General features: G+C 55.6%; 10 protein-coding genes and 1 non-coding gene across 11 annotated transcripts; 4 read left to right on the top strand and 7 right to left on the bottom strand.

Annotated features, from left to right (window-relative positions):
- Nucleotides 1-898: 898 nt before the first annotated feature.
- On the top strand, nucleotides 899-2,232 carry B0H18DRAFT_1114458 (uncharacterized protein; the record flags this gene model as incomplete). The annotated part of the gene is made up of 2 exons (XM_048033119.1): nucleotides 899-1,204; nucleotides 1,264-2,232. The coding sequence occupies 2 exons, from the start codon at nucleotides 899-901 to the stop codon at nucleotides 2,230-2,232; spliced, it is 1,275 nt and encodes a 424-aa protein (XP_047899388.1).
- Nucleotides 2,233-2,597: 365 nt separating this feature from the next.
- Nucleotides 2,598-4,703, bottom strand: B0H18DRAFT_1114457 (family S53 protease-like protein; the record flags this gene model as incomplete). Its single annotated transcript, XM_048033118.1, has 8 exons — nucleotides 2,598-2,654; nucleotides 2,708-3,155; nucleotides 3,212-3,352; nucleotides 3,408-3,613; nucleotides 3,674-3,781; nucleotides 3,838-4,066; nucleotides 4,124-4,389; nucleotides 4,446-4,703. 8 exons carry the CDS (start codon nucleotides 4,701-4,703, stop codon nucleotides 2,598-2,600), a joined length of 1,713 nt encoding a protein of 570 aa, XP_047899387.1.
- Nucleotides 4,704-6,455: 1,752 nt separating this feature from the next.
- Nucleotides 6,456-8,373, bottom strand: B0H18DRAFT_977131 (glycosyl hydrolase; the record flags this gene model as incomplete). The annotated part of the gene is made up of 6 exons (XM_048044227.1): nucleotides 6,456-6,580; nucleotides 6,641-6,755; nucleotides 6,818-6,925; nucleotides 6,985-7,291; nucleotides 7,341-8,263; nucleotides 8,317-8,373. The coding sequence occupies 6 exons, from the start codon at nucleotides 8,371-8,373 to the stop codon at nucleotides 6,477-6,479; spliced, it is 1,614 nt and encodes a 537-aa protein (XP_047899386.1). The 3' UTR covers nucleotides 6,456-6,476.
- Nucleotides 8,374-10,816: 2,443 nt separating this feature from the next.
- Nucleotides 10,817-11,085, bottom strand: B0H18DRAFT_977124 (uncharacterized protein; the record flags this gene model as incomplete). The annotated part of the gene is made up of 2 exons (XM_048044226.1): nucleotides 10,817-10,905; nucleotides 10,965-11,085. 2 exons carry the CDS (start codon nucleotides 11,083-11,085, stop codon nucleotides 10,826-10,828), a joined length of 201 nt encoding a protein of 66 aa, XP_047899385.1. The 3' UTR covers nucleotides 10,817-10,825.
- Nucleotides 11,086-13,836: 2,751 nt separating this feature from the next.
- Nucleotides 13,837-14,677, top strand: B0H18DRAFT_951201 (uncharacterized protein; the record flags this gene model as incomplete). Its single annotated transcript, XM_048042014.1, has 2 exons — nucleotides 13,837-14,403; nucleotides 14,459-14,677. The coding sequence occupies 2 exons, from the start codon at nucleotides 13,837-13,839 to the stop codon at nucleotides 14,675-14,677; spliced, it is 786 nt and encodes a 261-aa protein (XP_047899384.1).
- A 359-nt stretch (nucleotides 14,678-15,036) lies between these two features.
- B0H18DRAFT_t32 lies at nucleotides 15,037-15,110 on the bottom strand. Its single transcript has one exon. It is a non-coding gene; the product is annotated as a tRNA-Val (tRNA).
- Nucleotides 15,111-15,221: 111 nt separating this feature from the next.
- On the top strand, nucleotides 15,222-17,710 carry B0H18DRAFT_1101396 (AFG1-like ATPase-domain-containing protein; the record flags this gene model as incomplete). The annotated part of the gene is made up of 7 exons (XM_048032522.1): nucleotides 15,222-15,499; nucleotides 15,558-15,788; nucleotides 15,836-16,544; nucleotides 16,593-16,693; nucleotides 16,741-17,143; nucleotides 17,208-17,339; nucleotides 17,367-17,710. The coding sequence occupies exons 1-7, from the start codon at nucleotides 15,275-15,277 to the stop codon at nucleotides 17,708-17,710; spliced, it is 2,145 nt and encodes a 714-aa protein (XP_047899383.1). The 5' UTR covers nucleotides 15,222-15,274.
- Nucleotides 17,711-18,270: 560 nt separating this feature from the next.
- Nucleotides 18,271-19,136, bottom strand: B0H18DRAFT_422147 (uncharacterized protein). The gene has a single exon (XM_048038034.1). It carries the CDS (start codon nucleotides 18,840-18,842, stop codon nucleotides 18,312-18,314), a length of 531 nt encoding a protein of 176 aa, XP_047899382.1. The 5' UTR covers nucleotides 18,843-19,136; the 3' UTR covers nucleotides 18,271-18,311.
- Nucleotides 19,137-19,552: 416 nt separating this feature from the next.
- B0H18DRAFT_977116 (uncharacterized protein) lies at nucleotides 19,553-19,958 on the bottom strand (the record flags this gene model as incomplete). The annotated part of the gene is made up of 1 exon (XM_048044225.1): nucleotides 19,553-19,958. A coding segment is annotated over one exon (406 nt), but the record flags the coding sequence as incomplete, so codon positions are not given.
- Nucleotide 19,959: 1 nt separating this feature from the next.
- Nucleotides 19,960-20,960, bottom strand: B0H18DRAFT_1174995 (uncharacterized protein; the record flags this gene model as incomplete). Its single annotated transcript, XM_048035924.1, has 3 exons — nucleotides 19,960-20,483; nucleotides 20,552-20,750; nucleotides 20,787-20,960. 3 exons carry the CDS (start codon nucleotides 20,958-20,960, stop codon nucleotides 19,960-19,962), a joined length of 897 nt encoding a protein of 298 aa, XP_047899380.1.
- A 1,161-nt stretch (nucleotides 20,961-22,121) lies between these two features.
- On the top strand, nucleotides 22,122-22,833 carry B0H18DRAFT_422115 (uncharacterized protein). The gene has a single exon (XM_048038032.1). It carries the CDS (start codon nucleotides 22,241-22,243, stop codon nucleotides 22,637-22,639), a length of 399 nt encoding a protein of 132 aa, XP_047899379.1. The 5' UTR covers nucleotides 22,122-22,240; the 3' UTR covers nucleotides 22,640-22,833.
- Nucleotides 22,834-22,836: the final 3 nt, after the last annotated feature.

The following is a 22,836-nucleotide window of genomic DNA, read 5'->3' as shown; positions in this document are numbered from 1 at the left end:
TGAGTTCCGTCGTCAGGATGATTTGCACATCTCGAGCAGATACTGTATCGTTTCGACCATAGGTTCGGTCACAGGTCGCACTCCCTCTCGAACTAGGGTTTCAGTTCACATGTCACAGGTCACAGAGGGGTTCGAACAAAGGATTCCTGTAGGTGGTCACAGGTATACGAATGCATTTTCGGGCCTGCGACGCAGTGCGGGCAAAGGCGGTCACTCGCCGCCTGCCCCGGCCACCGGTGAACTATCCAAGTTCTGTGGTCACAGGTCATCAGACCATGTGAACTGGGGATTTCGCTAGTTCGTTGGTTACAGGTTAACCCCGCGAACCTATGGTCGAAACGACACAGTAGTCTCCTGAAACTGTTCCTTGAGTGAACAGCAGCGTAATCCAGTCATAATGTGAACTGATTTTCTTTCTTTACCAGACACTCACAACTGTGTTCGGCCTATCGACCCACAAGTACAAAGTCGCCCCCAAGGCAGATGCGGCCCGTACACGCGGAGGTCACACTCGTCTACAACCTCACGACATCTCTGCATCGCCTGATGCGTTTCTCCGTAACCTATTCTTCCGCAGACCAGTCTCTGCGGAATCCAAACGCCTTAGTGCTGAGTTGACTCCACGCACGGTGACCCGACCCCTCAGATCATCGATGCATGGACGTCGCCGTTCATCTTCGCAGACGCCCCGCCCTTCACCACTACGACTTTCGAGATCCATAGACACCGGGCATACCGAAGAGGCCATGGACTATTTCGTCGATAACATGTCTATGGCGTCCTCGAGGCGCCCTCTCCTGATGGCCTCTACAGCCACACCATCTTCCACTCTGCGCTCACGCCGCGCGCCCCCGCGTACCGAACCACTACCTCTTGGTCTATCCTTGACTGGACTCACATGGCCAGAAGATATTGGCTCTCCGTCGACATCCTTTGGGAGCGGGAGGAGCGCGCGGATGCAAAGGCTGTTTTTGGGATGGAAGAGCACGACGTCCGCTCGCCTCTCTTGTTGTCGAAGACTGTGGTCGTCTCCGGTCTAGAATACGCTGGCTCACAGGCGCAAAGGGCGCTGAGTCAAGTCCTAGCCCAACGGAGGCTCGTGCTTGATGAAGATGGGAGCACACGGAACCTGCCGGATGATTTCCTCATGGTCTATGTGTGCAAGGCCGACCCATGTGAGCGCCCGCCGCTACTCAGGGGACTCGTGAGTGTAACGTTCCTCCATGACGATCAATACTGATGTGCGATATGACACCACTGTAGCTAGACAAGTTTTCCGTAAGTGCGGATGTCACGATCACACCTTCGGCGAGGCAGGCATATGCAGCATATCGGGGAACACCCCTTTCAACCCCAAGTGGGTCTCCATTCCCGACTCTCCAATCGCTCCCCTCTCATACCGACCACGTGCCCATGGCCTCACTGCGAACGCCTACCTCCCGCTCTGCCCCTCTTCCATCCACCCCATCGCACGGCTCTGTTACGTCGCCCGTGGTATCCGCCTCTGATCTCGCGATACTGCGTGCGCTTGCTAGTCCCGCACCTACTGCCGAAGTCCACGCGTACACAAACATCCATCCTTCACTGGTATCCTACCTACGCGACCTCTTCGCAGCAACACGGCATCACCCTGTGCTCGACGGCACGTCCTTGACACACCAGGCTCACTTAGACGCAGAAGCTCTTGCCCGTGCCTTCCGCATTCTCGCCGGCAACTCACTCGGCACAGAGCTCGTGCAGGTCGCTGTAGAGCTCGAACAGGAAAGCTCTGGCACAGAACACAGCGGGAGCACCAACACGGAGAGCGCGGGGGTGACCGGCGGGTGGGAGAAAGAGATCGTGGGGATGGACTGGGCTGCACCGCAAGGTGTCCCGCGACCCAGCTTCGACCGACACGGTGACGAGAACACTCCGCTGAATGTCGACCTCCCGGCGTCCGACGACGGTCAGCAGGCCATGTCGCCGACTCTGGGCGCACCTACGCCGGCGCCGACTAAGCCGCCGGAAGGGTGGGACGTCTCCGAGGTCGACGTGGCGAGGATCTTTCCCCGAGTTGTCTCGCACCGGCTTCGCGTGCGCGACGGGCCTGATCATGAGGTCATGGGCAGCGTGATGTTCCCCGCTGTGAGCATCCCGCGCGGTTTGAATCACCAACAGACCGAAGACGAGCCGGCGGTGCGGGAGCGGAGAACAGTCAAGGATGTCCTTGTGGAGATCCTTGCTGATGTTTGACGCACACTGGATCGGCCCACAGGGACCTACAGCCCGTATCCGTGCTCACAGAGGTTCACAGTCGATGCCGAGCCATCCAATGGGTACGCGGGGTAAGGATGGAGATCACGGTGCCTCGATTGGATCTACCAAGTAGGTATGACCCACTCCGACGGCCAATCCATCGATACCGTATACCCAAATTGCGCAGAAAACGATCACCATAAGGAGCGTTCCCGTCCGCTTACAGTGGTGTATAACCATTACAAAATGCACATCAGTATAAACTCTCATACCGTCCGCTGATGTCAATTGTCCGTTTCGTACAACAAATTGCCGTATAGACGTAATTCTTGAGTTCAAATGTTCATGAGGTTCGTATACTCTCACAGGCCGACAGCAGACAACAGCTTCGTGAAGTCGGGTGTGCCCCAACCAGTGACCTATGTTCATAGTTAGGCGGCACGTCGGACACGGACGAACGGAAGATGCTCACAGGATCCCAGCCGGTAGCGGTGTCGAATCCAGTGGTGTACTGGGAGCAAGCATAGTTATTGCCCTCCGTGATGTCATTGAAGGCAGACGAGGCGGTCGAGTACAACAGCGGGTTCAGCCAGCCAAGCGTCGATTTGCCCGCAGCAATGAGCTTATCGTTTAGCAGAGCGACAACACTGGCGAACGTCGGGGACGCGCAGCTGGTGCCGCTCACACCATAGACTGACCCGTCAATCAGGACCTCGAAGTCTACTGCGTAGGTCGCGACGTCGGGGTAACCGCGACCGGATGCGTTGTACAACCCGCTGTTGGTGCTGCCGATGCCAGAGAGGTAGGTGGAGACGGCATCCTTCTGGAAGTCGGCCGTGGGCCAGTAGTTGGAGAATCCTCCACCGGAGAAGTTCACAGCTGTCTCCGGGATGTTGATTGTGCCACCGACAGAGGTGACGCTGCACGAGGTCCGTGGTGAGTACAGACAAATGATCGCCGAACTCGATCGACTCACTAAGGACAACCGGAAGGGAAGGTAGGCAGGAAGGTCGTGCAGGAGGGGTCCCAATGCCCACCGGATACACCACCATCACCAGATGCGAAGAGCACTGACACGCCCAAGGCACCCAACTGGGCGTACATATCGCACAGGTTGCTGTCAAGCGAAGTCCGTCAACCTCGGATGTCTCTAGAACTAGAAGGAGGCCTACTAGGCGAGGTTCTGTGAGATCTCTTCTTCATCGAGGCCGTAGCTCGTCGTCACCACTTGAGGAGGCGCTGTTTGGTTGAGCAGGTAGCTTGCGGTGTCGATAAGGACATTCGCAAAGTCCGTGCCATTCTCAACGTCACCGCCAACGGTGATAAAGGTCACCGGCACTCCCGTCGCGATACCGACTGTGTACTGGATATCAAGGCTCTATGGAAGATCGAATGGTCAATGACTACGCGGAGCTATGGAGCACTGACGGTGACCAACCGCTTCGTCGCCAGCCTCGCCGTTCTGCGGGTCTTCACCACCATCCAACGTCACGATGCTGAAAGACGTGCTAGAGCTCATGTCAGGTCGATATTGCTCCAGGAACGACTATCGCTGCAATTAGACAATCTGTGCATCCGTCAGCAACTCAATCTGCCACGTACCGTGAGGTCACTGTATTCCGCATATTCCTCGACGTAGCCGGTAACCGCGAGCTTGTTCGACGCGCTAGTAGCCGGAGTTGTCGGGATGTTGTACAATGACTGCAGGCACGATGGCGCTATGTAGGTCCCATTAATGAGGCAGTCGTCTGCGCGCTCGGAGAACGTCTCGGAACGCTTGGAGGGCGGTACGGTCTTCACAATCGGGTTCTTGCCGTAGGGGTCCGGGAACCTTGAATCGGTAATCAGATTCCGCATTATGTCGCAAACGCAGATTCAAGGCACGAACGTGATTGTGGGGTGCACCAAATCCAAATGTCCGACGAGATCAGTGGGGATGGAATACGCGAGCGTGCGGATGACCTGTTTGCCGGTGCTGCTATGCGCGTAGACCGAGAAGTTCGTGCCAAACAGCTCATTCGCCTGGCCGACCGGAACGTTGATAGACAGCCAGTCGCCAGTGGAGGTGAGCGGAGTTGACTGCAAGTTGTTCTGGCTCAACCATGCGTTGACGGCAGAGACGGTCTCGTCTTTCGGAGCCACAAACGCTTCAACCTGTCACACAATGTCAGTAACTTTCACAAGGGAAGGCGTGAACACACGAGTCTTACCTCTTCCTTGGTGAGATGCTCTCCGTAGTGTGCACTCGAAGGCGTGCTGACGTCGTAGAGAGCATCAATCAGTCCAGCGGTGTTGCTCCGCACGAGAGCCAAACGCAAGGCTAGATTCGTGTCATCGGCGGCAGGTCCAACGAGAGAGAAACTACCCGGGGCGTTCGAACGAGACTCATGTAGCTGCAGATCCCTGCGTACCGGCTTTCCGAGCACCAGGGCAAGGAGCGAGGTGACCACGAGGAGACGAGAGACCATGGTCGTCAGTGCCTGCAGGTGCGTGAACGTCTCCAGCTGGGGTGCCGAGAGCTGGAGGACATCCTACTTTGCAGTTGTTTTATAGCCCGTCGTCGTAGGCATGGGCCAAGAACGACGATGCGGGATGTGATAGATATGCGGCGAACCGGGACCGCCTTCAGAAATGCTTGACTACCTTCTCAAGCATAATCGTGGGGGCAGAGCAAGGACGCATGGGCAACATATCTTGTCCTGGCTCGATTGATGCTTCTGCCGGCTTCGTTGAGACGGCGTGCTCGGAGAATAGGTCTTCTAGCGCGGGGCTCCATGCGATACGATGACGATAGCCATCATCACCCTGTCATGACCACCAATTATGAAGACCGCTGATTGAAAGCTGAGGCGGCCTCGAGCTCCGTCGAGGCGAATCTTGTGTTCGATGCGGCCGGCGGCTGACTGTGCATTGGGACGCTCCAAGAACACTCGGTTGCCGAGTGGACAGGATGTGAGGCCTTGAGGTCCAATGCAGTCCGAATGCAGTGTACGACCAACTACTACGATCAACGATGCTGTCGATATATAGATAAGCAGTACGTGACAAGGTCAAGGGAGACTTACGCAGATTCATCCTCATATCTTCGAATGCAGTTGTAGATCCTCGTACGCACAAATGGACGGTCAGGTTCAAGCTGCTCGGGTTAATTTCTTACAATCTCGTGATGCGCGGGATGAGATATGGATCATCGCGTGTCTACTGATAAGTACGACTGAATGTCATATGCCTCTGCCATGCGTTTGATCCTTCAGTGACCTGCGCCCGAATATAAGTGCCGTCACACAACCGCGCCTCCTGCGGATTTCGTTAGAACAGCCCTACGCCGGTCTCACTACCCCGCACTTACAATACGCATATGCCTGATAATGATTGAGTAGAGTCACCTCAGTTCAGAAGCGAAGGGGAGGGTATTATGGCATCAGATGTCTACCAGGCGCAGACGAGAAGAAAACGGGCACGGACACCTTGGACTGTGGAAACTGACAGTAGACACACGAGCCAAACTTCGATGCGCATGCCTGAGTACGGCGCCACACGGACACTGCGCAGTGCAGCAACCCGCGTCTTGAGCTAGTCTCCCCTAGGCAGAAGACCTCCTTGAGTGAGGGAGAGGACGGCCTTCTGGTCTTGAGCCAAGGCGGAGCTGCTCAGTCGCCATGCTATCCTCGCCCGTCATACGTACATCTCTGAGTCTTTCGAGGACGTGAACACGCGACCTCGCCCATTGCTCGTATGGCGACTAAGGCCTCCATCATAGCAAGCTTCGTCAGAAAATTACAATTAAGAACGCGCCCCAACTACGCACCATTCTGCAACATGCGGCTCAAGATCCTCCGCCTCCCTGTGGGCATCTATGACCATGTATCTTGCGCACACTGGCACTGGCATCCACCTTCACATGTGTTGACGCCTTGATCTCGCAGTGCAAAGTTCAGCGGTTCGAGCTGCATGCCAAGCAGAATTGGCGAAACCCGATGGTCATGTTCAGAGCAACGTGTGGTACAGGTTGGACTCGCGCGCAGTACGGTAATGCGTCCTGTGTTCGTGGGACGGGCCAAACCAGTCTTTGAACTTCACTGTTATTGACAATTCTGCGACCTGATCGATAATTCAGCAGCAGGTTGCTTCGACGTCGACTTGTCAGTATGAGTTGACACGAGGTATGTACCGTGGCATACGCTCAATGCTCGACAGTTCGACCGGCCATTATGACATCTTCAATCTGAACTGGAGTCCTCTCAATTCCGGTATTGTCCTTGCCCCACGTAGGTCCATTCCGAGAAATAAGCAGGCGTAGTCCCCTCGCCCCCATTGCTCGTCGTGTATATGCCAATCAGCGTCCCTACAGCGGTACATCGTATCAGCTTCTTCAAGCCCTGGCAGATCAAACCTTCAGACGCACCCGTGAAGCCCCAGCTGACATCCGCCGCGAGCCCATAGCCAATCATCTGCATCTGCGAGCGGGCATCCGCAGGACCCGCTGCGAAGCTGTAGTGCGTAAGGTTGGATGCCTTGATCTCCCAATGCAGCGTTCGGTCGAGCCATGCACCGGGTACGGGAGTCACCGTCTAGGCGGTACAGCGATATAGGACACGGAGCGCAATCGGAAGCATGGAGTGAGCGCTGTTATGTTTGTACTTGTGTTCGTGTAAGGCAGGAGCACCATCCCAAGACCGAGATGGTGATTCTGCGTTACTACTCACAGAGATCAATATATAGGTTCTTGATAGATGGGCATCTACACACCTGTGTCAGGAAGACCGTCACACCAGCTTCCTCTTCCTCAAGGGATGGTGCGAAGTCCATGCTGACGCTGTACGCGAACAGCGTGTCCGTCTGTCTTCGGGCGAGTAGGGTTTGACCCTCGAGGCCAGCGTAATTTCCATCATGAGCCGTCAGGTTAAGCTTCGAGGGCAGAAGACGGGGTGTATTGGGATGGCCGGGTGGCGAGATGATGTACGAAGTATTGATAGGCAGCCGCCAGTGCACAAGATGGATGGGCAAAAGGGATCCAGGCGAGAAGGTGAGATAGTCTGGTGAGTCAGCGAACGGTCTGGGCTGCGTCAGCCATAGTACTCGGATGCCTTCATGAAGCGACACACCCTTCTCCAGGCACGTCGAAGTTCGTCTTCGGTAGATGCCAACCGCTCATCTCTCCCTGCACAGGCTGCAGCACAGGCCACTCGCCCTCCTCCCACGTAACCGGATACAGCACCGTCTCGCGTCCCATCGGAAACGCAGTGTAGTCGGGTCCAGACCGTGTAGACAGCGCGACACCCCACCAGTTCCCCTCCGCGTCCTGGAACAAGTCCGCGTGGCCGACCGTCTGAAAGTACTCGCTCGTGTTGGCGTTCGTCAGGATCGGGTTCGCCGGGTTGGACTCATATGGCCCGCCCACCTCGCGCGCCCGCGCGATCGTCTCCATGTGGTTCAGGCCCGTCCCGCCCTCCGCGATCATCAGGTAGTAGTACCCATCGCGCCAGTAGATGTGCGGGCCCTCGGGCGCCTCGCCGCCTGTGCCGTTCCAGATGTACTGGTAGCTTGCGCCGACCTCGCCCGTGGCGAGGTCGAGTGTCGTCTGCGTGATTCCGGGAGTAACTTCCCAGGGGTGCGAACCCGCGACGTGGACGGTGCCGTCAGAGTCCCAGAACGGCGAGGTGTCGTATCCAGTGAAGTTGAAGTGCACGGGCTGCGACCAGGACGCGGATGAATACGGATTCCTGGAGGTGAAGATCATGTTGTCCCAGCGCGAGGAGTTCGTTTCGGGCTGGTCGTCAAAGACGAGCGTCGTGAGCACATAGAACGTGCCTTCGCGGTAGCGGACCGTGGAACCCCATATCCCGCTGGTGGACTTGTTCGTAATGGCAAGGGTTGGCAACTGCTCGGGACGGTTGAGAGCATTGCTGACGAGCCGCCAGTTGATCAAGTCTTTGCTGGCATGTATCGGGATACCGGGAAACGCATTGAAGCTGCTCGACGCGCAGAAGAACGTGTTGTCCTCCTCAGGAACAAATATGCAATGCAACTGAGATCAGGGTGGAAGCCAGGATTGTAGTAGGTTGAATTCCAGGCCTTGACATGCACAGGTAGTAAGCAGGCCAACGCACTCAGAAGTAGCGATGTCAGACGTGTCATAGTGCTCCCTGACAGGTTGTGTGCACTGTCCAGGCGCGACGCGACGCGCCGTCGCACACGCGTAAATAACGTCCTGGATGTCCTAGCGGACTGACGGCATGCGGTGTAAACGTCGTGCCCTAGAATAGCGAGTCAGATGTCTCATTAGTGCAATCATGAGACCACACGCACGAACATGCAGGGTGCGACTCCATAGCTACTTCCGCCCACACTGTCGCGATCCGGGACTGTAGTCGTCCAGTATGCGACAGCATACCGCAAAGACGCGACCTTTCGTTGACTTCGTATAACCTGGACACGATCAGGCTGGTCAAGTAGTACAATGGACGCACACCAACTTGGAAGGCCGATATTCGGCCGGCATCTCGTCATGAACAGTAAGGACGGGCCGACCTAGATGCTGAGCGAGACTGAATACATTGCATCAATTTTGTTACTGGCGAATCGGTGCTCGCTGCGGTAGCCAAGGATCAGCACTGCGAGTCCGACAAGCGGCGTCGAGGTCGTTGCACTGGGGAAAAATAAAGCTGAGAGTTCTTCAAGAGTTCTCCAACGCTAATCGAGTACTGGTGCTGCAAATCGTCCGAGCTGAGGAGAGGGCTATGTCGCATCGTGCACGTCGCGGCTTGGCATTGCACATCGACTGCGGATTATAAGAGATGAGTGCAACGAATAGTTCGGTGACGGTGAGATGCAAGTCGCTTCGGTCTTCGGCGCTCAGGCTTGCACTATGTACGAAGCCTTCGGTGAACAGACCGGCCTCCTGCCGCCACCTAAGTATCCACTGATGATCCTTGCTCCGCTCTGCTCACCGTAAGTCTCCCCTAGGGAGACCCTAAAGAAGACCCCTTTGACGGAGGAGAGGACGGTCTTCTATGGGCTCACTGTTGGCAGTACTTAAAACGACCCTAAAGAAAGTCTCTAGGCCTTCTGTCAAACCTTCGCTTCACGTATATCGGTATGCGAGAAGGAGGTGCGCGCCTTGCATCGTTCTTTCAGGTGTTGTACAATTTAAATATCAAATGCCTTCGCTGAGAAGTTCTCACGCAGGAATCACTACCAACGGCCATGCATCGTCTCACTTCAGCTCTACGCAGGGGTTCGGCGTCTGGGTAACGCACTGAGATGTCCTTGTAATGGGGGCTGTCGGTTGCCGCGCAGTACTATAGCGCGTCGAAAGTAGGTACTTATTCGCAACAGTCGACGAAGGCGCCTCGTCCTTGAACGGACTGCCTGAACCTGAGTACTTGAGTATTCGTACGTCACAGTGCATATAGTACATGCTCACAAACCATTCACAACCTGTACCACCAACGGCTCACGCGCGCCAACTGGAACGTGTTCGACCCGTTGGTGGTACAGACTGCGGGCATCACAGGTTTTCTAGCTACGAAGACAGGCGCGGAAGTGGATGGACAGGCAGGAGGGTCGACACATGCGCGATGAGGAGATACATGCAGGAGACGGTGACCCGAAACGCAAACCACGAACCCATATAGCCACTCGCAGCACGAGGGCGAAGCCACCCGCAGCCTTTCGGCACGGGGGCGGACGGACAGCTCCTTCGGTGCTGCCGTCAGTAGGCCACCCGCGGCATGTGCTCCGCACGCGGGGGCAAGCGGACAGCAGCCCTTCGGCGCTGCCGCAACGAACCCACAAACACTACATGAGCGAGAGTTGAGTGGACAGGTAGGAGGGGTATGACAGGCGCGATGGGTGGATGGTACATGAGGGGAGCCGGACCAAGAACCACGAACCACAGACAAGCCGGCGGAACGGAACCCACTCACCTTGTCTCAGGCTGCAGGATACATGGTGAGTATGAGGCAAGGAGAGAGAACAATGTTCACCGTGGATAGCCCGTGCACGAGTCCAACAGCCGGCAGGAGGCCGTTGAAGGAGGAGAAGATGGAGGTGGGAAGGAAAGGCGGGGTAACGATTCGCTCTGCTCCAGAGGTCCTTATATACTCTGGATACGGTGTCAGCCCGGCGGACGCGGCTGGCTCACGATTCTGACCGCGACCAACGTCCCGCGTCAGCCTCACACCAACGCCGACACAGTACCAAGCGCGACGCGGTCACGTGAAACGTCCCGTTCATGGTCATCTCGCGAACCTTAGGTTATACTACAGCCTGTAGCTGTCACCGGTCACCTCCAGTACGTACCTCTGTTTCGTTGAATCGTCACTCAACTGGCTGGCACAGAGAGACCGGAGCAAGAATGCGCGCGTAGTACTCGAGTACACAGGATAGCGCTCATGCCAGAACGGGCACTAAGCATCTGCCACAGGCAGGTACTAAGTGCACCTCGACATGCGGTGACGTATAAGTATCATTGTGTCTTTTCGGTGATAGTACAAGGCGATGAACTGTAGTGGTGATACAGACGTCTATGATACATCAATCCCGTCCGTGTTGCTACGCTATGCATCCTCCGCCCACTTCCGCCCATCTACGTCCACTGCGTGCCCTTCACCCTTACGAGGAAATGTCTCCCTATACACGTAAACCCAGCGCCGGCCACCATCACGATCTGCATTGACCGACGCATAATCAGCCAGCGCTCAACCAGCGGTCTCACGCGAGACTTACCGCGCTGAATACGACGGGCCGGCTTGGGCCACTGCACACGGAGCCTTGCCCGAGGAGCGCTCCGTCGATGGGCGTCCCGGTCAGCATGGCGAACGAGACGATGCAGTATCCAAGGCCCATATCGCTTTGCCTGTCTATGCGGGAGGTAAGCGCTTCACGTATCTATTGCACTAAGCACAGTTTTGGACCAACCTAAACATTGCAGAGATTCAAGGCAAGCTCTTGGGCATGAAGGTTGAAATATTCGATGCCGCGGCAAGAGCATCGAGGACACGGGTGTCCCTGGCGAGCTCGTCTGCACTACTAGTAGACCACACCCGTCGCAACCGCTCGGCTTCTGGGGCGATGACTCTGGAGAGAAAGTCCAGAAGGCGTACTTTTCTACTTACGCTGGTATGGACCAAAAGTGGTTGCTTTCAAAAGGATCGGCGCTGAACATTGGGTAGGCGTACATGGCACCAAGGTGACTTCATCGTCAAGAACCCGAAGACTGATGGGTTGATGATACTTGGCCGGAGGAATTACAATACGTTTCACTCGCTGGCCCACCTGTGAGCCTGTGTTGACCATGCTAAATTCCTGACAGTGACGGTGTCCTGAACCCAGTGGCGTCCGCTTTGGCTCAGCGGAGATCTCTCCGTGCTCGAAGATTTCTCCGACGCTGTCGACGACTCGTATGTGTCGGGCACGGCGGCCGCAAGACAAGGACGAGCGCGTTCTCTTGTTCCTCAAGATGCGCCCGAATTATCCGTTCGACGACGCTCTGACAAACCGCATACGCGCAGCCATCCGGCGGCACTCAGCCCGCGGCACGTGCCTGCGTACATATTCGAGGTTGACGAGATCCGTAGGACAGATCTAGAAGATAGAGATTGCCGTGAAGCAGATCGTGTCCGGATCCACTCTCAAGCAAGTGGGACTGTCGCGAACCCCGAGTCTCTGGAATTTTACTACAAGTTCCGGGACCTTGAGGATTTGCTGAGCAGCAAGGTCGTCAAGGCAAGACTGTAGAGCTCGCAGAGACACCTCACATAGTTGTATCACGCTGCTTGTAGAACATAGAACAGATTTGAGGTGACAACGAGCCGTAAGCAATCACTGCTCCTACAGTAATTTCTGCCATCCTCCGACCAACTGTACAAGACTCAGCAGTGTACAAGCAGGTGTTGTCGACGACGTCGAAGCCCGGCATGATAAAATCACGATGAAATTATAATGGTCGCCTTTTCCAGTTCCGATTGCAGTGTACATGCCCACGTGACCGCGTTTAAGCCACAACGCGTAACGCGCGCCCCATTGTGGCTGCTGGCTACTTTCTCTTTGACCACCGTCATCCTCCCGGCCCCCCTCGGTCAAGTTGTACCAATTATACAGTGACTTCGTTTACTCGGCTTAACTGTGATGCCTTTAATGCGAAAGCGAGCAAGAGTGTTCCATTCAAGCCCAGTAGGGAGCATCTCAAAGACAGACACCCAGCGACCAATGGCACACCAAGAGAACATCTCAAGCAACGAGACAAGCATTATGTCATCTAGTAGAATAAAGACTCTTCTTGTTATGCCTCTGGACATTATACACGAGGTTGGTCTTTGTCAACTCCTAGTGACACTCGAGTGCCACTTGAATCTGGTGCGATGCTTACAACCTGCGTAGATCTTCGGGTACCTCGAGCCTATGGATCTACTACGCCTTGCGCGTACGAACAAGTGTATCGCTCCTTTTTGATGCAGAAGCGTAGGTCGAAGGCCGTGTGGCCGCCGCGAGAAAGAACATCGAAGGCATGCCGGACTGTCCCGCTCATCTGAGCGAGCCTGCGTATGCGAATCTCGCATTCAACCTTTACTGCCATGTATGATTTTTGGCTATCAGCTAGCACCTCATTCTGAGAAGTCTTTTGCAACAGAATTGCTGCAAACCCGGCTCACATCATGTGATATGGGAGTTCTCCGCCAGGTATTGCGATGAATGCATCGGCACACGCTTCGACGGAATGTGCGCGGCCATTATTCCTTTTTACTGCTTTACTGACACCACCACAGTCTACAGACTGTTGATCCAACAGAAGGTCGCTTCCAGCTAACCCTCGGAAATGAAAACAGCATTGACTATACTCCCTACGTACTGAGTGTATGTCTTATTCCATGTCGCTTCTGGGGAGCATTGTGACTGTACTACTGACTGAGCATCTACTCATAGTATTCACCAAATGATCAGCAAAAGTTTTACAAGGAAAGCGCACGAAGGGAAATTGTGCTGCGCATAAGGGAGCTGTGCAACAATGGAAACACGCTAGAAACATACTTGTCAAAGCTGAAAGAGCACACGGACGCCATCCGCCTTGTACGTCAGACCCCATTTGATTCGGTGAACATCGCTGATTTCGCACAGCATGCCAAGGTGTGTCGAAGATGGTACAGAAATTTATTGAAGAGACGGCAGCAAGAGTAAGTGGCAATCAATTGTGTGGCTCGCCACCGGGATTTCCTCACAGGATGTTTCAGTATTGTTGTTAAGCTCCGCGAAGAGGGCTGGGGCGAAGACTTGGATAAAATGGAGGAGAAAAACTTCGCTGCTTTGAACAGCTTCCCTGGTGTCCGTATCCCTGGGAATTTACAGACAAGGGTGTGTCCTTTCCACGAGTTATTGAGGCCATTCCTTGATTCATTTAAACCCTTTCCGGGATAGGTTGGCAAAATATTCGTACGGATGTTACAGCATCCATGACGATGTACAGAGTGCACGTCTCCGCGAGGAAAGAGAATGTTCCTCCATTCTCGCCTGTGCGACCTACGCTGGGTAGTCTTTAAGCTACAGCTAGGACCGCAGGTCCGCCTTACGGCAAACAAGGAGCATACACCAAAGTTCGCAGACATGGCCCTGATACCCGAACTCCGCGCGCTCGTGGAAGCTTCGAACGATGTCGAGATCACTCGAAGGACTTTCCGGGATGCATGCGTCCCTGCGCTCATTGAACGCTACCAGGCGGGAAGGAAAGCAGAGCTGGCGAATATGGTCGCAGAGCGTCTGGGACGACAGGCGGATGCTCATCCCAGTCAGGAGCTCCTCGACCTTGCGATTGCCTGGTTCCACTGCAATCAGTGTCGGAAGTACGTGCGCTACCCTGGCGTGCTCGCGCATCGGTGCCAGCGACAGTACTGCGCCCCGGGCAGTGCTCAGCGGGACGATTTTGACGACCCGTATGAGTACGACGTAGCGAATGCTTCGATGTTCCGCGCGTGGTCGGCCAAGACGCTCCGCCCTGTCCTCGACGAGGATCTTCGCGCAATGCGATCCATCATCCAGGCAACCGGACTCGACCCAGAGAGCGCGACTGCTCGGCACATGGACGATCTGGATGCGCGGCTTACTTGTAACGAGATCCCCGTTCCGTGGGCGAGGAAGAGCGAGGGGAAGCTCATCATGAACTGGCGTCGAGCAGTAAGCTATCCATTCCTTCCGTCGTGTAACGTGCAGTTGCTCATCGGTTTGTCAGGTGCTGTCGCTGCACATAATCCGTGACTGTGAAACGGTCCGTTGGGTGCGAGTCTCAGGTGATGAGAAGCGCCGCGCCGTTCCTCTTGAAGAGAAGGCGCAATTGCAGCGCAGAAGAAGCCAGAAAGCCAGAAATTCCTCCAGTGTGCACTGTGTGACGATCCGTGGTGGCTCGTCACCGGTTCGCATGGTGATGCGTTCCTTGTGGCGGACCATCTAAGAATAAAGTACGTGTCCATACTATGACTCGGAATGCAATATTACTAGTAGCTGACGCGATGCCTATCAGCCACCGCGTACCTATCAGGGAGGTATACTCGAAGGGTGATTATATGTACATGCACCCTGATGGCATACCCGAGACTCCTGAGGTGTGGCTCCCATTCCTCTAGCCACATTGTGTGATGAACTAGAGACCGAGTGACTATTCGGGCGCGTACGTATTACATCAGGTTGCACTATACCGGACAAAATTTGCTGTACTCCTACAAAACTGTGTAGCAACTACGTGTGTATCTTTCGTTTCGTAAAAGGGAGACTCATTCAGGCTCAGTTCAATCGTGACATGTGTCAAAAGGATGAGTCGGCCCAGGTTCGAACTGAGGACCTTCTGTGTGTTAGACAGATGCGATAACCAACTACGCCACCGACCCATAAACTTTGACCCCTCCATGGCTTATATATCTGGAAGACTCATGACGGCCAAGGACCGTGAACGCGTTCTGCACTTCGGGCGGGCAACCTTAGGAAGGTTGGTTGAACTTGGGCAATGTCCATGCACATGCTTTGTCTCGTTTGATTTCAAGTCTCCGGATTCATGCTTCCTCGCACTTACTGTGGAGGGACGCAGAAGTCGACCCGGGCCTATCTTGGACTACGTGCAGCATCTCCGGGTTTAATAGCAGCCACTGGTCCGCCACGGCATTACAGCACAGAGATATCTGGCGTGCCTCAGCAGCTGGACTTGCTGGAACGATATAGAGGTTTGGTCGCCTTGGGTCGGGTGAGATTCGACGACGAACAAGTCAGGGTTATTGCACAGGTGCGCGATCCATGCTTGGTGCAGTCCGGACATGCGTCCACTTACATGCGTTTTGAAGCTCAGGAGGCTACAGAGAGAGCTAGACGGCTACGCCCCACCCGCATTAGCGACACGTTACATTCACCATAGCGGCAGTGAGAGGGAACTCGGTGATAACGCACGACCTTGGTGGGCCCCTGCAGACCACGCAGAAGTTACGGTAGATGCGGATACGGCGGCCTCGGAGTATGGCGCACTCATCCGCATCCGTACTCATGCAGAGGAGATCGCGGCGCTGACCACCCCCAAAGTATGGCCTCCTCTCTCAATTCGACCGGACTCCTAACGTGGGAGTAGGGTCTTCTCCTCACCGGCCCCCCAGGCTCCGGCAAGAGCTTCCTGATAGACCTCTGGTATGCAGCCATGCCTACTCCGTTCAAGGCGCGCAAGCACTACAGCGAGCTCGTGCTCGAGGTGTACCGTGCGGTCTGGGAGGAGACGAGGGTCCGTATGGCCAATGTACATTCTGCCGACCCATCTGCGTCTGATCCTACTTCCGAAACCCTTCCTTGGACACGTTCCCTTCGCGAGCGCTGGCGCGGTCTGCTCGACACTGGGAAGCTGCCAACGATGTGGGTCCGCAAGGCGACCCGCTTCGGGACAACTCCATCCGCCGCCCATCAGCCCCCCATCGCGTTCGTCGTCGCGCAGCGTCTCATTCTCCACCACTGGCTACTTGTCTTCGATGAGATCCAGCTGCTTGACGTATCGAGCGCTACCCTGCTTGCTGACGTGCTCTCGTGGTTTTGGCGCATGGGCGGTGTCGTCGTCGGCAGCTCGAACAAAGTGCCGGACGACCTCTACAAGAATGGCGTGCAGAAAGAGCGGCTGGAGCCCTTTGTGGAGGCGCTGAAGGCGAGGTGCCCTGTGGTGCTCATGCGTTCGGAGAAGGACTGGCGCGCCGAGAGGGCGAGCAGATCCGAGGGTCAGGGCGCGAGTTGGTATGTGTCAGGACAGGATGAAGAGTTTGAGAAGAAGGTGAGGTCGTTTGTTGGACCCGACACCAGTAAGTATTAGTTTTTCAGGGTACTCTTTGAAGACTAACGGTAAACAGCCTCTAAGCCAGCAGATCTGGTAGTGTTCGGTCGGAGAATATACGTCCCCTGGACTGCGGGAGGCGTATGCAAGTTCGCCTTTGCACCATTATGTGAAGAGGCATGTCGAATGCTTGTCATACGTTCAGGCGGCTAACTGTCTCGCAGTCTCTAGGCCCAGCAGACTACATCACTTTGGCATCCGCATATCATACCGTCGTTCTCACAGACATTCCCATCCTTAAGCTTTCGGCCAAGAATCAAGCACGTCGGTTTATCTCCCTCATCGATGCGCTCTACGAAGCAAGGTGTAGGATTGTCTGCCTCTCGGAGACGAAGCCCGAAGGGCTGTTCTTCCCTGATGCCCCTACTCCTGCGCTGGACGACGCCTCGGGCAATGCTACCGGCCATCCACCGCAACACGACGTCGACGTCATGATGGCCGAAGCAATCGCAGAAACTCAAGACGTTTACAGACCTAACATATCTTCCTACGACGCGCCGAACATGGCTGAGGCACCGAGGGCACCTACATCTGCACTCGCGCTCGATACGCTGTCTATATTCTCTGGTTAGTATATAATGTTAGTCGTGCTCTTCATGCTGTGTTGACTCTCAGACTGCTTGAACCACAGGCAAGGACGAGCAATTCGCGTTCAAACGCGCCCTGTCCCGTCTCCTCGAAATGACAAGCGAGAGCTACGCCCAAGAGGAACACTGGACTCCCCTCCCTCTCAGTTCACGCAAGTGGGAGCGCTCCGAGGCAGGTGTGCTCACAGACACCCCTGGCACAGGCCGTAGCCACAATACGACCCACTGGGAGCGTCCCCGGAGCACCGCACCTTCCAGCGACTTCGCAATCGAGGCGGCGAATGAGGGTACATCGGGTCTACAGGACGGTCGGCCTGAAGCCCCGCGTCTGCATGAGGCGCATATATGGGGAGTACGCGACGACTGGGGTGAGCGCGCGAAGCAGTGGGGGCGCGGGGTGAAGGTATACGAGGACTCGGGAGGAAAGGTCAACAAGGACAAGACTCCGGAGAAGCCTGTGTCAACTGGGCGTCATCACAGCTACTGTAACCTGAAGAGAATCGATAGCCTTGTTATGAATGCGTCCGGTCACCCTGCACACAAATAAACTCCGAGTCGCGGGCGCACAATGGCATGGCAGAAGCTGTCACGTTTTACGCCTGTCGTCGGCGGACCGGCGGCGGATACAGCGCAGATGGCAGCGATGGCAGTCTTGCCTACTGTCTCCTGAGCCTTTAGCTTCCTTGCTCATATCACGTATTACTGAATTGCAAAGCGGTAGTTGATCACCAGGATCCTCCTACCCAGCTCTCGAAAGGCACGCCTTCGTGCGCATAGAGTCAGCGATAGTTGCCCGGACCCGACTCGAGGCGGTCACGACAATGCACTGATGATTCGAACAGGGTCAATGTCTCGATCCTTTGTGCTCGCTGCTCACGAGGCGTTTGAATCGCTATCAACACACTGGGTGCCCTTCGGTCGACGGACGCTGCTCGAAGCATGTCCATAATTCCTCGCACTCGAGCTTTCAGGCAAGGGATGGTTCAATGAATTATTCGACTGTTTGGCAACGGCATACAAATTAAGGCCAAGTCCATCGAGACATACAGGAAAAAATAGAAGCTGAGTAACGTATAGTTGTTTGTCCCGTACAAGGGCAAAAACTGCACCACAACACCGCGTCCGGTGCTGGAATGCAGCCCCTGTCCTCACGAGACCGAAAATACGCATAGTACAGTATGATAGAGTCGTTTCAGGCACAAGAGACAAAGACCAGAAAGTCCAAGGGCGAAGAGGAGATACATATCTATCCGAGGGACAAGACCAAAGGAAACTAGGGGAAATCGTTCTGATAAGTCAAGTAGGACGCGAATCGTGACCGGGGGAGGCGTAATGACATAAGGCGATGAGTTCACAAGACGAGGGGAAGACGGGAAGCCGAGGCACGGCGGTCGTGAGACGAGGCTGCCAGAGTCGATGGCAATGAGCCGGAAGTAGGATAGACAGGAAGGGTACAGCGCGGTACCATTCGAGGTAAGAGGCGGGGATGGAGGGAGGCGAATCGGGATCCAGATGCTGGGAAGAGCGCGGGAAGCTATGGCGATGCAGCAGCAGACAAGTGGAGGGCACGGCGACCGTGAGGGTGGTACAGACGAAGGCGTGAGGGGCTGGTAACAACCGTGTTGGACACATATACATAGGATCGCGGCGACGGCAAGGCGACTTTGAAGAGTCCCCATAGATCCACAAAGTGACGAGGCAGTCTGACAGAGGCGAAGCGATGTAGAACGGGAAACAGCAGATGCAACTTGGGCTGCGATGGGCGCCTTGCGGGTTAGAGCGAAGAACACAAGCTGACGGAGACCAGAACGACGAAAACACAGGCCAGAACGAGGTAGCCACTGGTGGAGAGTTGATTGGGCGAGAGTGGGCAAGTGGGAGAGGGGTAGGCGCGGCTGAGACGGGGCAGGATGCAAAGTCGGGGCGTATTCCGGACGGTGCAGGCAGAGGCAAGGACAAGCGTTTGAGTCGAGGCAGATGGGGGTTCACGGGTAAGGATCCAGAGGCGAGGAGTACATATGGATAAGGCAGATCGAGGCACAGGCTGGTGACGTAGATTCCTGGGATGGCAGAATGACAGGCAGAGTGTGAGGTCCTTGAGGTGATTTGAAGTTGAGGCAGTGACGGGCGAAAGGGTCCTGGGAGGAGGCAGAGGCGATATACTGGCGCAGAGACGGAGGACGAGGGCTCGGGTCACGATGCCTCGGTTGTAAGGCGTGACGGGCTGAATGCGAAGAATCGAAAAGTCGGACAAGACGAGATCCAGACTAAAGACATAATCGAGACAAGAAAGGAGCCAGGTGATGAATGAGCCTAGAGAGGTGAAACCAGGCGGTGACCAGATGGTGACAGATCGAAGATGGGAACAGATCGAGACGAGATGACAAGCTCAGAGGGAGGACAAACCGCCGAGGCCAAGTGTCCCAACCGAGTGAGAGGGAGGAAAGACCGAGACGAAACCGAGACGTGGATAGGGTGTAGCGCGTGAGACTTGGGCAAGTCGGATCTCTGCGTCGTCTGTCGGCCGTACACAAGCGAACAATAGTGAGATGACGCAGAGAACGAGTGGTGCCACTGGGGTTGACCTGCCAGGAGTCACCAGACGGACGCGCGACCAGGTATTGTCGAATGCAATGTCGACCGATGTCGACGAACCAGACCAAAACCGAAGGAGATGAGTTGACCATAAAGGCAACGCAGACATCCGTCTCCAGGACGAGTCTAGGGGACACATCATCAATGATGAGAAGACAGAAAATGAAGTGAGCACGTACAAGCGAAGGTCTATGAACCACGTCATCTCCTATTTTGCAAACGACGATACCCGGGTCGGCGACGAGAGAAGAACAGAGCCGAAGGATAGTATGTGTCTTTGAGGGTCCACCACGCCTGCAGAATCAGCCCAGGGATAGGTGCCAGCCACTCCAGCATGTCGATGATTATGCAAAACAATGCTCCTGCCCGCCACCCCAGGATCATGCCCGAGGTCCAGTCGCCAAGTCGCGGGATGGTGCCTTTCTTCATGCAACGCTTTTCGAACGTCAGGACAGACAGCTCGTGTAGTCGCACGGGTAGGACATCGTCAGGCCCGGCAGGGGGAGAGATCCTAGCGCTCCAGATGGTGCTGTTATCAGGGGCCCAGGTGATTGTTGCGAGATAGATGTCATAAGAGACGTAGTCGGGCTTCGTTTCCGCGACCTCGGGCGTTTGGATAGTGGGAGCCTCGGGAATCGACCAGTCGAGCTCGGGCACGTCCACGTCCACGAGAGCCGGAGGGATGCCGATGTCATACTGCGAAGAGTCACCGACAGACGATGGGACTGGAGGGAAGCAAGTAGGGCAGTTAGATGAATGATTGAGTACATTGAGCATCGACGTGAAAGCTTACCAGATGCGTCAGGCTCTACAGCGCCCCCAGTCGACGGAGCAATCAACCAGTCGACCTTTGGGAAAGGGAGGAGCGAGGCCTCCCGGGCGCGTCTGGCACATAACGGGATCCATCGACAGAGACTCCAGAAGATGGCTGAGCGTGTCCAGAGGTGACTCGTGGGATGCACCAAGGCTGCAGCCACGCATCTATCAGAATCCTGTCTTTCAAGGCAAGTGACAATAAGACTACGTACGTCAGAACGTCCGTAAGGACATGTCACATATGCGAGACCGAGCACTAGGAATCCAGAGCCAATCGTGCGTTTGTTGACGTGCTGGGAGTACCGCGATGCAGAGGCGCCTGAGGTGAGGATGAAGATGCTCTTGAGGGCGGCGATGCCCTTCAAGATAAGGGGTGTGATGAGCATGGCTCGAGAGGGTGAGTTAAATGAAACGGGGTGAGCGGGCGGGCGGGGACGATAGGTGACGATGCAGAGACGGCGGGCACGGCTACTTATAGCCCTCGACGCGTCGAACACGTGAGTTGTTGAACGCTGTTCAACGGACCCGCACGTGCGGCGCGCGTCGGGGGCGCATCGCGTCGGGCGATCCGCCAACAAGTTGAAGTAGTTCCCCGTGTCCTGATTGGCCAGACACTGCTTATGCACGTACGGCGGCGTACACGCATCGCCGCCGCTTGCATCGAGGGCGATGACCTGAGCCTTGAGTTGTGCGCGTCAGAATACAAACCACATGAGGTCTACAATGTGCCCAAGTCAATGCACAGAACATACGGAAATGGGAGCGGTGGACACACCAGAAGTCGCCAGGGGTACATCGCTCACTGGCTGCAGGCCACCGGTCTTCACATGCACGATTGAGTCACAGCATGACAGCGAGACAAACAATCACGGCGCACCTGTGTTCATCTTGCTCGCGCACACCTTTCGGAGGCTACTGTTTGGCAAAGATGTGCCGAGCTCATCACAGGTAGGCTCTGACGAAGTCCAACGAACTTAGTAAGTACACATGTTCAGAACGTGTGTTCCGTCATAACCAACCTCGGGCTTGCTGATACTTACCTCGCGGCTGGCATACCACCCGGGGTACATACAATTCAGTACACCCACAACGTGCCCTCCCGGAACATCATGAGTGCGTCCGGACGCCTACCGACCGTGACCGTCCGGACGACCGGATCAAGCTTTGGGTAGGAGCCTTCTCGGGGCCAGTAGTACTACGCAAGAGTACGCACCGTGGGTCCTCTTCATCTCCGCCAAAGGACGCACACACATCCTTGCTGTGCACTCCGCATGCTCAGCTCATTCGATAAGGTGCCGTGGAGCGCGAAGACGGGGTAATATGCGGGGAATGAGTAAGCACTGCTGGGCGTCGGGGATAACAACTGTATGCTGATCGACATATTGTAGGAGTGCAGTGAGACGAACTTGGGACTATGACGGAAGCGCATCGGCCATGGACAATACGGTAGAGCTGTACTATTAGTCGGTAAGCACGGAACCACGAATCATACAGTATTCTACACCCACACGCGCATGATGACACACAGTACAACTAGAATCCAATCTATGAGCAGGGACGAGTAAGTGAGCCAAGGTCATGACACCATACATCGGGACGCGCACGAACACGCGAAGGTGAGTACTCAATATGCAGCAGCACTCTTCGGACTTCCTCAGGTAAGGTGATGATCGTTTGCATTAAACCTTACGTACAGATAGCGTCCCATCCGTGGACGCGGGGTGATATCGGCAACCCACACCAAGCATGGCGTGGAGCGATCGAAGGACAGGCGCGAACTATGAAGCTGAAGCCTGCGGTCCTCTGGTCCTGTGGCCGCCGGGTCAAGATGCGGCCAGGTCGGAGGAAGGATCGCAAGGATGCTTCGGGGAGCCCTACGCCCAGTGCACGGCTAAGCAGCAGTGCACATCGTGTGCACGGAGTACGCAGCACACGAGATCCCCCAGGACGGAGGACCGGATCCCAAGCGCACAGGGCCTTCGCGCGCGCCATGCCTGAATCACAGGTAGTAATTCCGATTTCAATTGGACCTCCGTACTTGTACCTCGTACGCCGTACGTCCTAGTGAGCATGCCGTATATTCGTATTCGGTATATGTATACGCGTCGGGGACGGGTCCGCAGTAGTGATATATGGATAAGGATGCGATGGATGCCGACCGGGCCCTCCGCGGGATATCGAGTATCCGTAGTAGCAGTAGCAGTAACTTAGCAGTAGTGAGGAGGTCGGAGAGACACAAACACGGTTGGGCAGGAGGAGGAA

Source organism: Fomitopsis serialis (genome assembly GCF_022376445.1).
Source record: "Fomitopsis serialis strain Sig1Antser10 chromosome Unknown B0H18scaffold_4, whole genome shotgun sequence".
Taxonomy (NCBI): Eukaryota; Fungi; Basidiomycota; class Agaricomycetes; order Polyporales; family Fomitopsidaceae; genus Fomitopsis; species Fomitopsis serialis.
The sequence above is the reverse complement of the archived record's forward strand: the minus strand, read 5'-3'. Positions and strand labels throughout refer to the sequence as shown.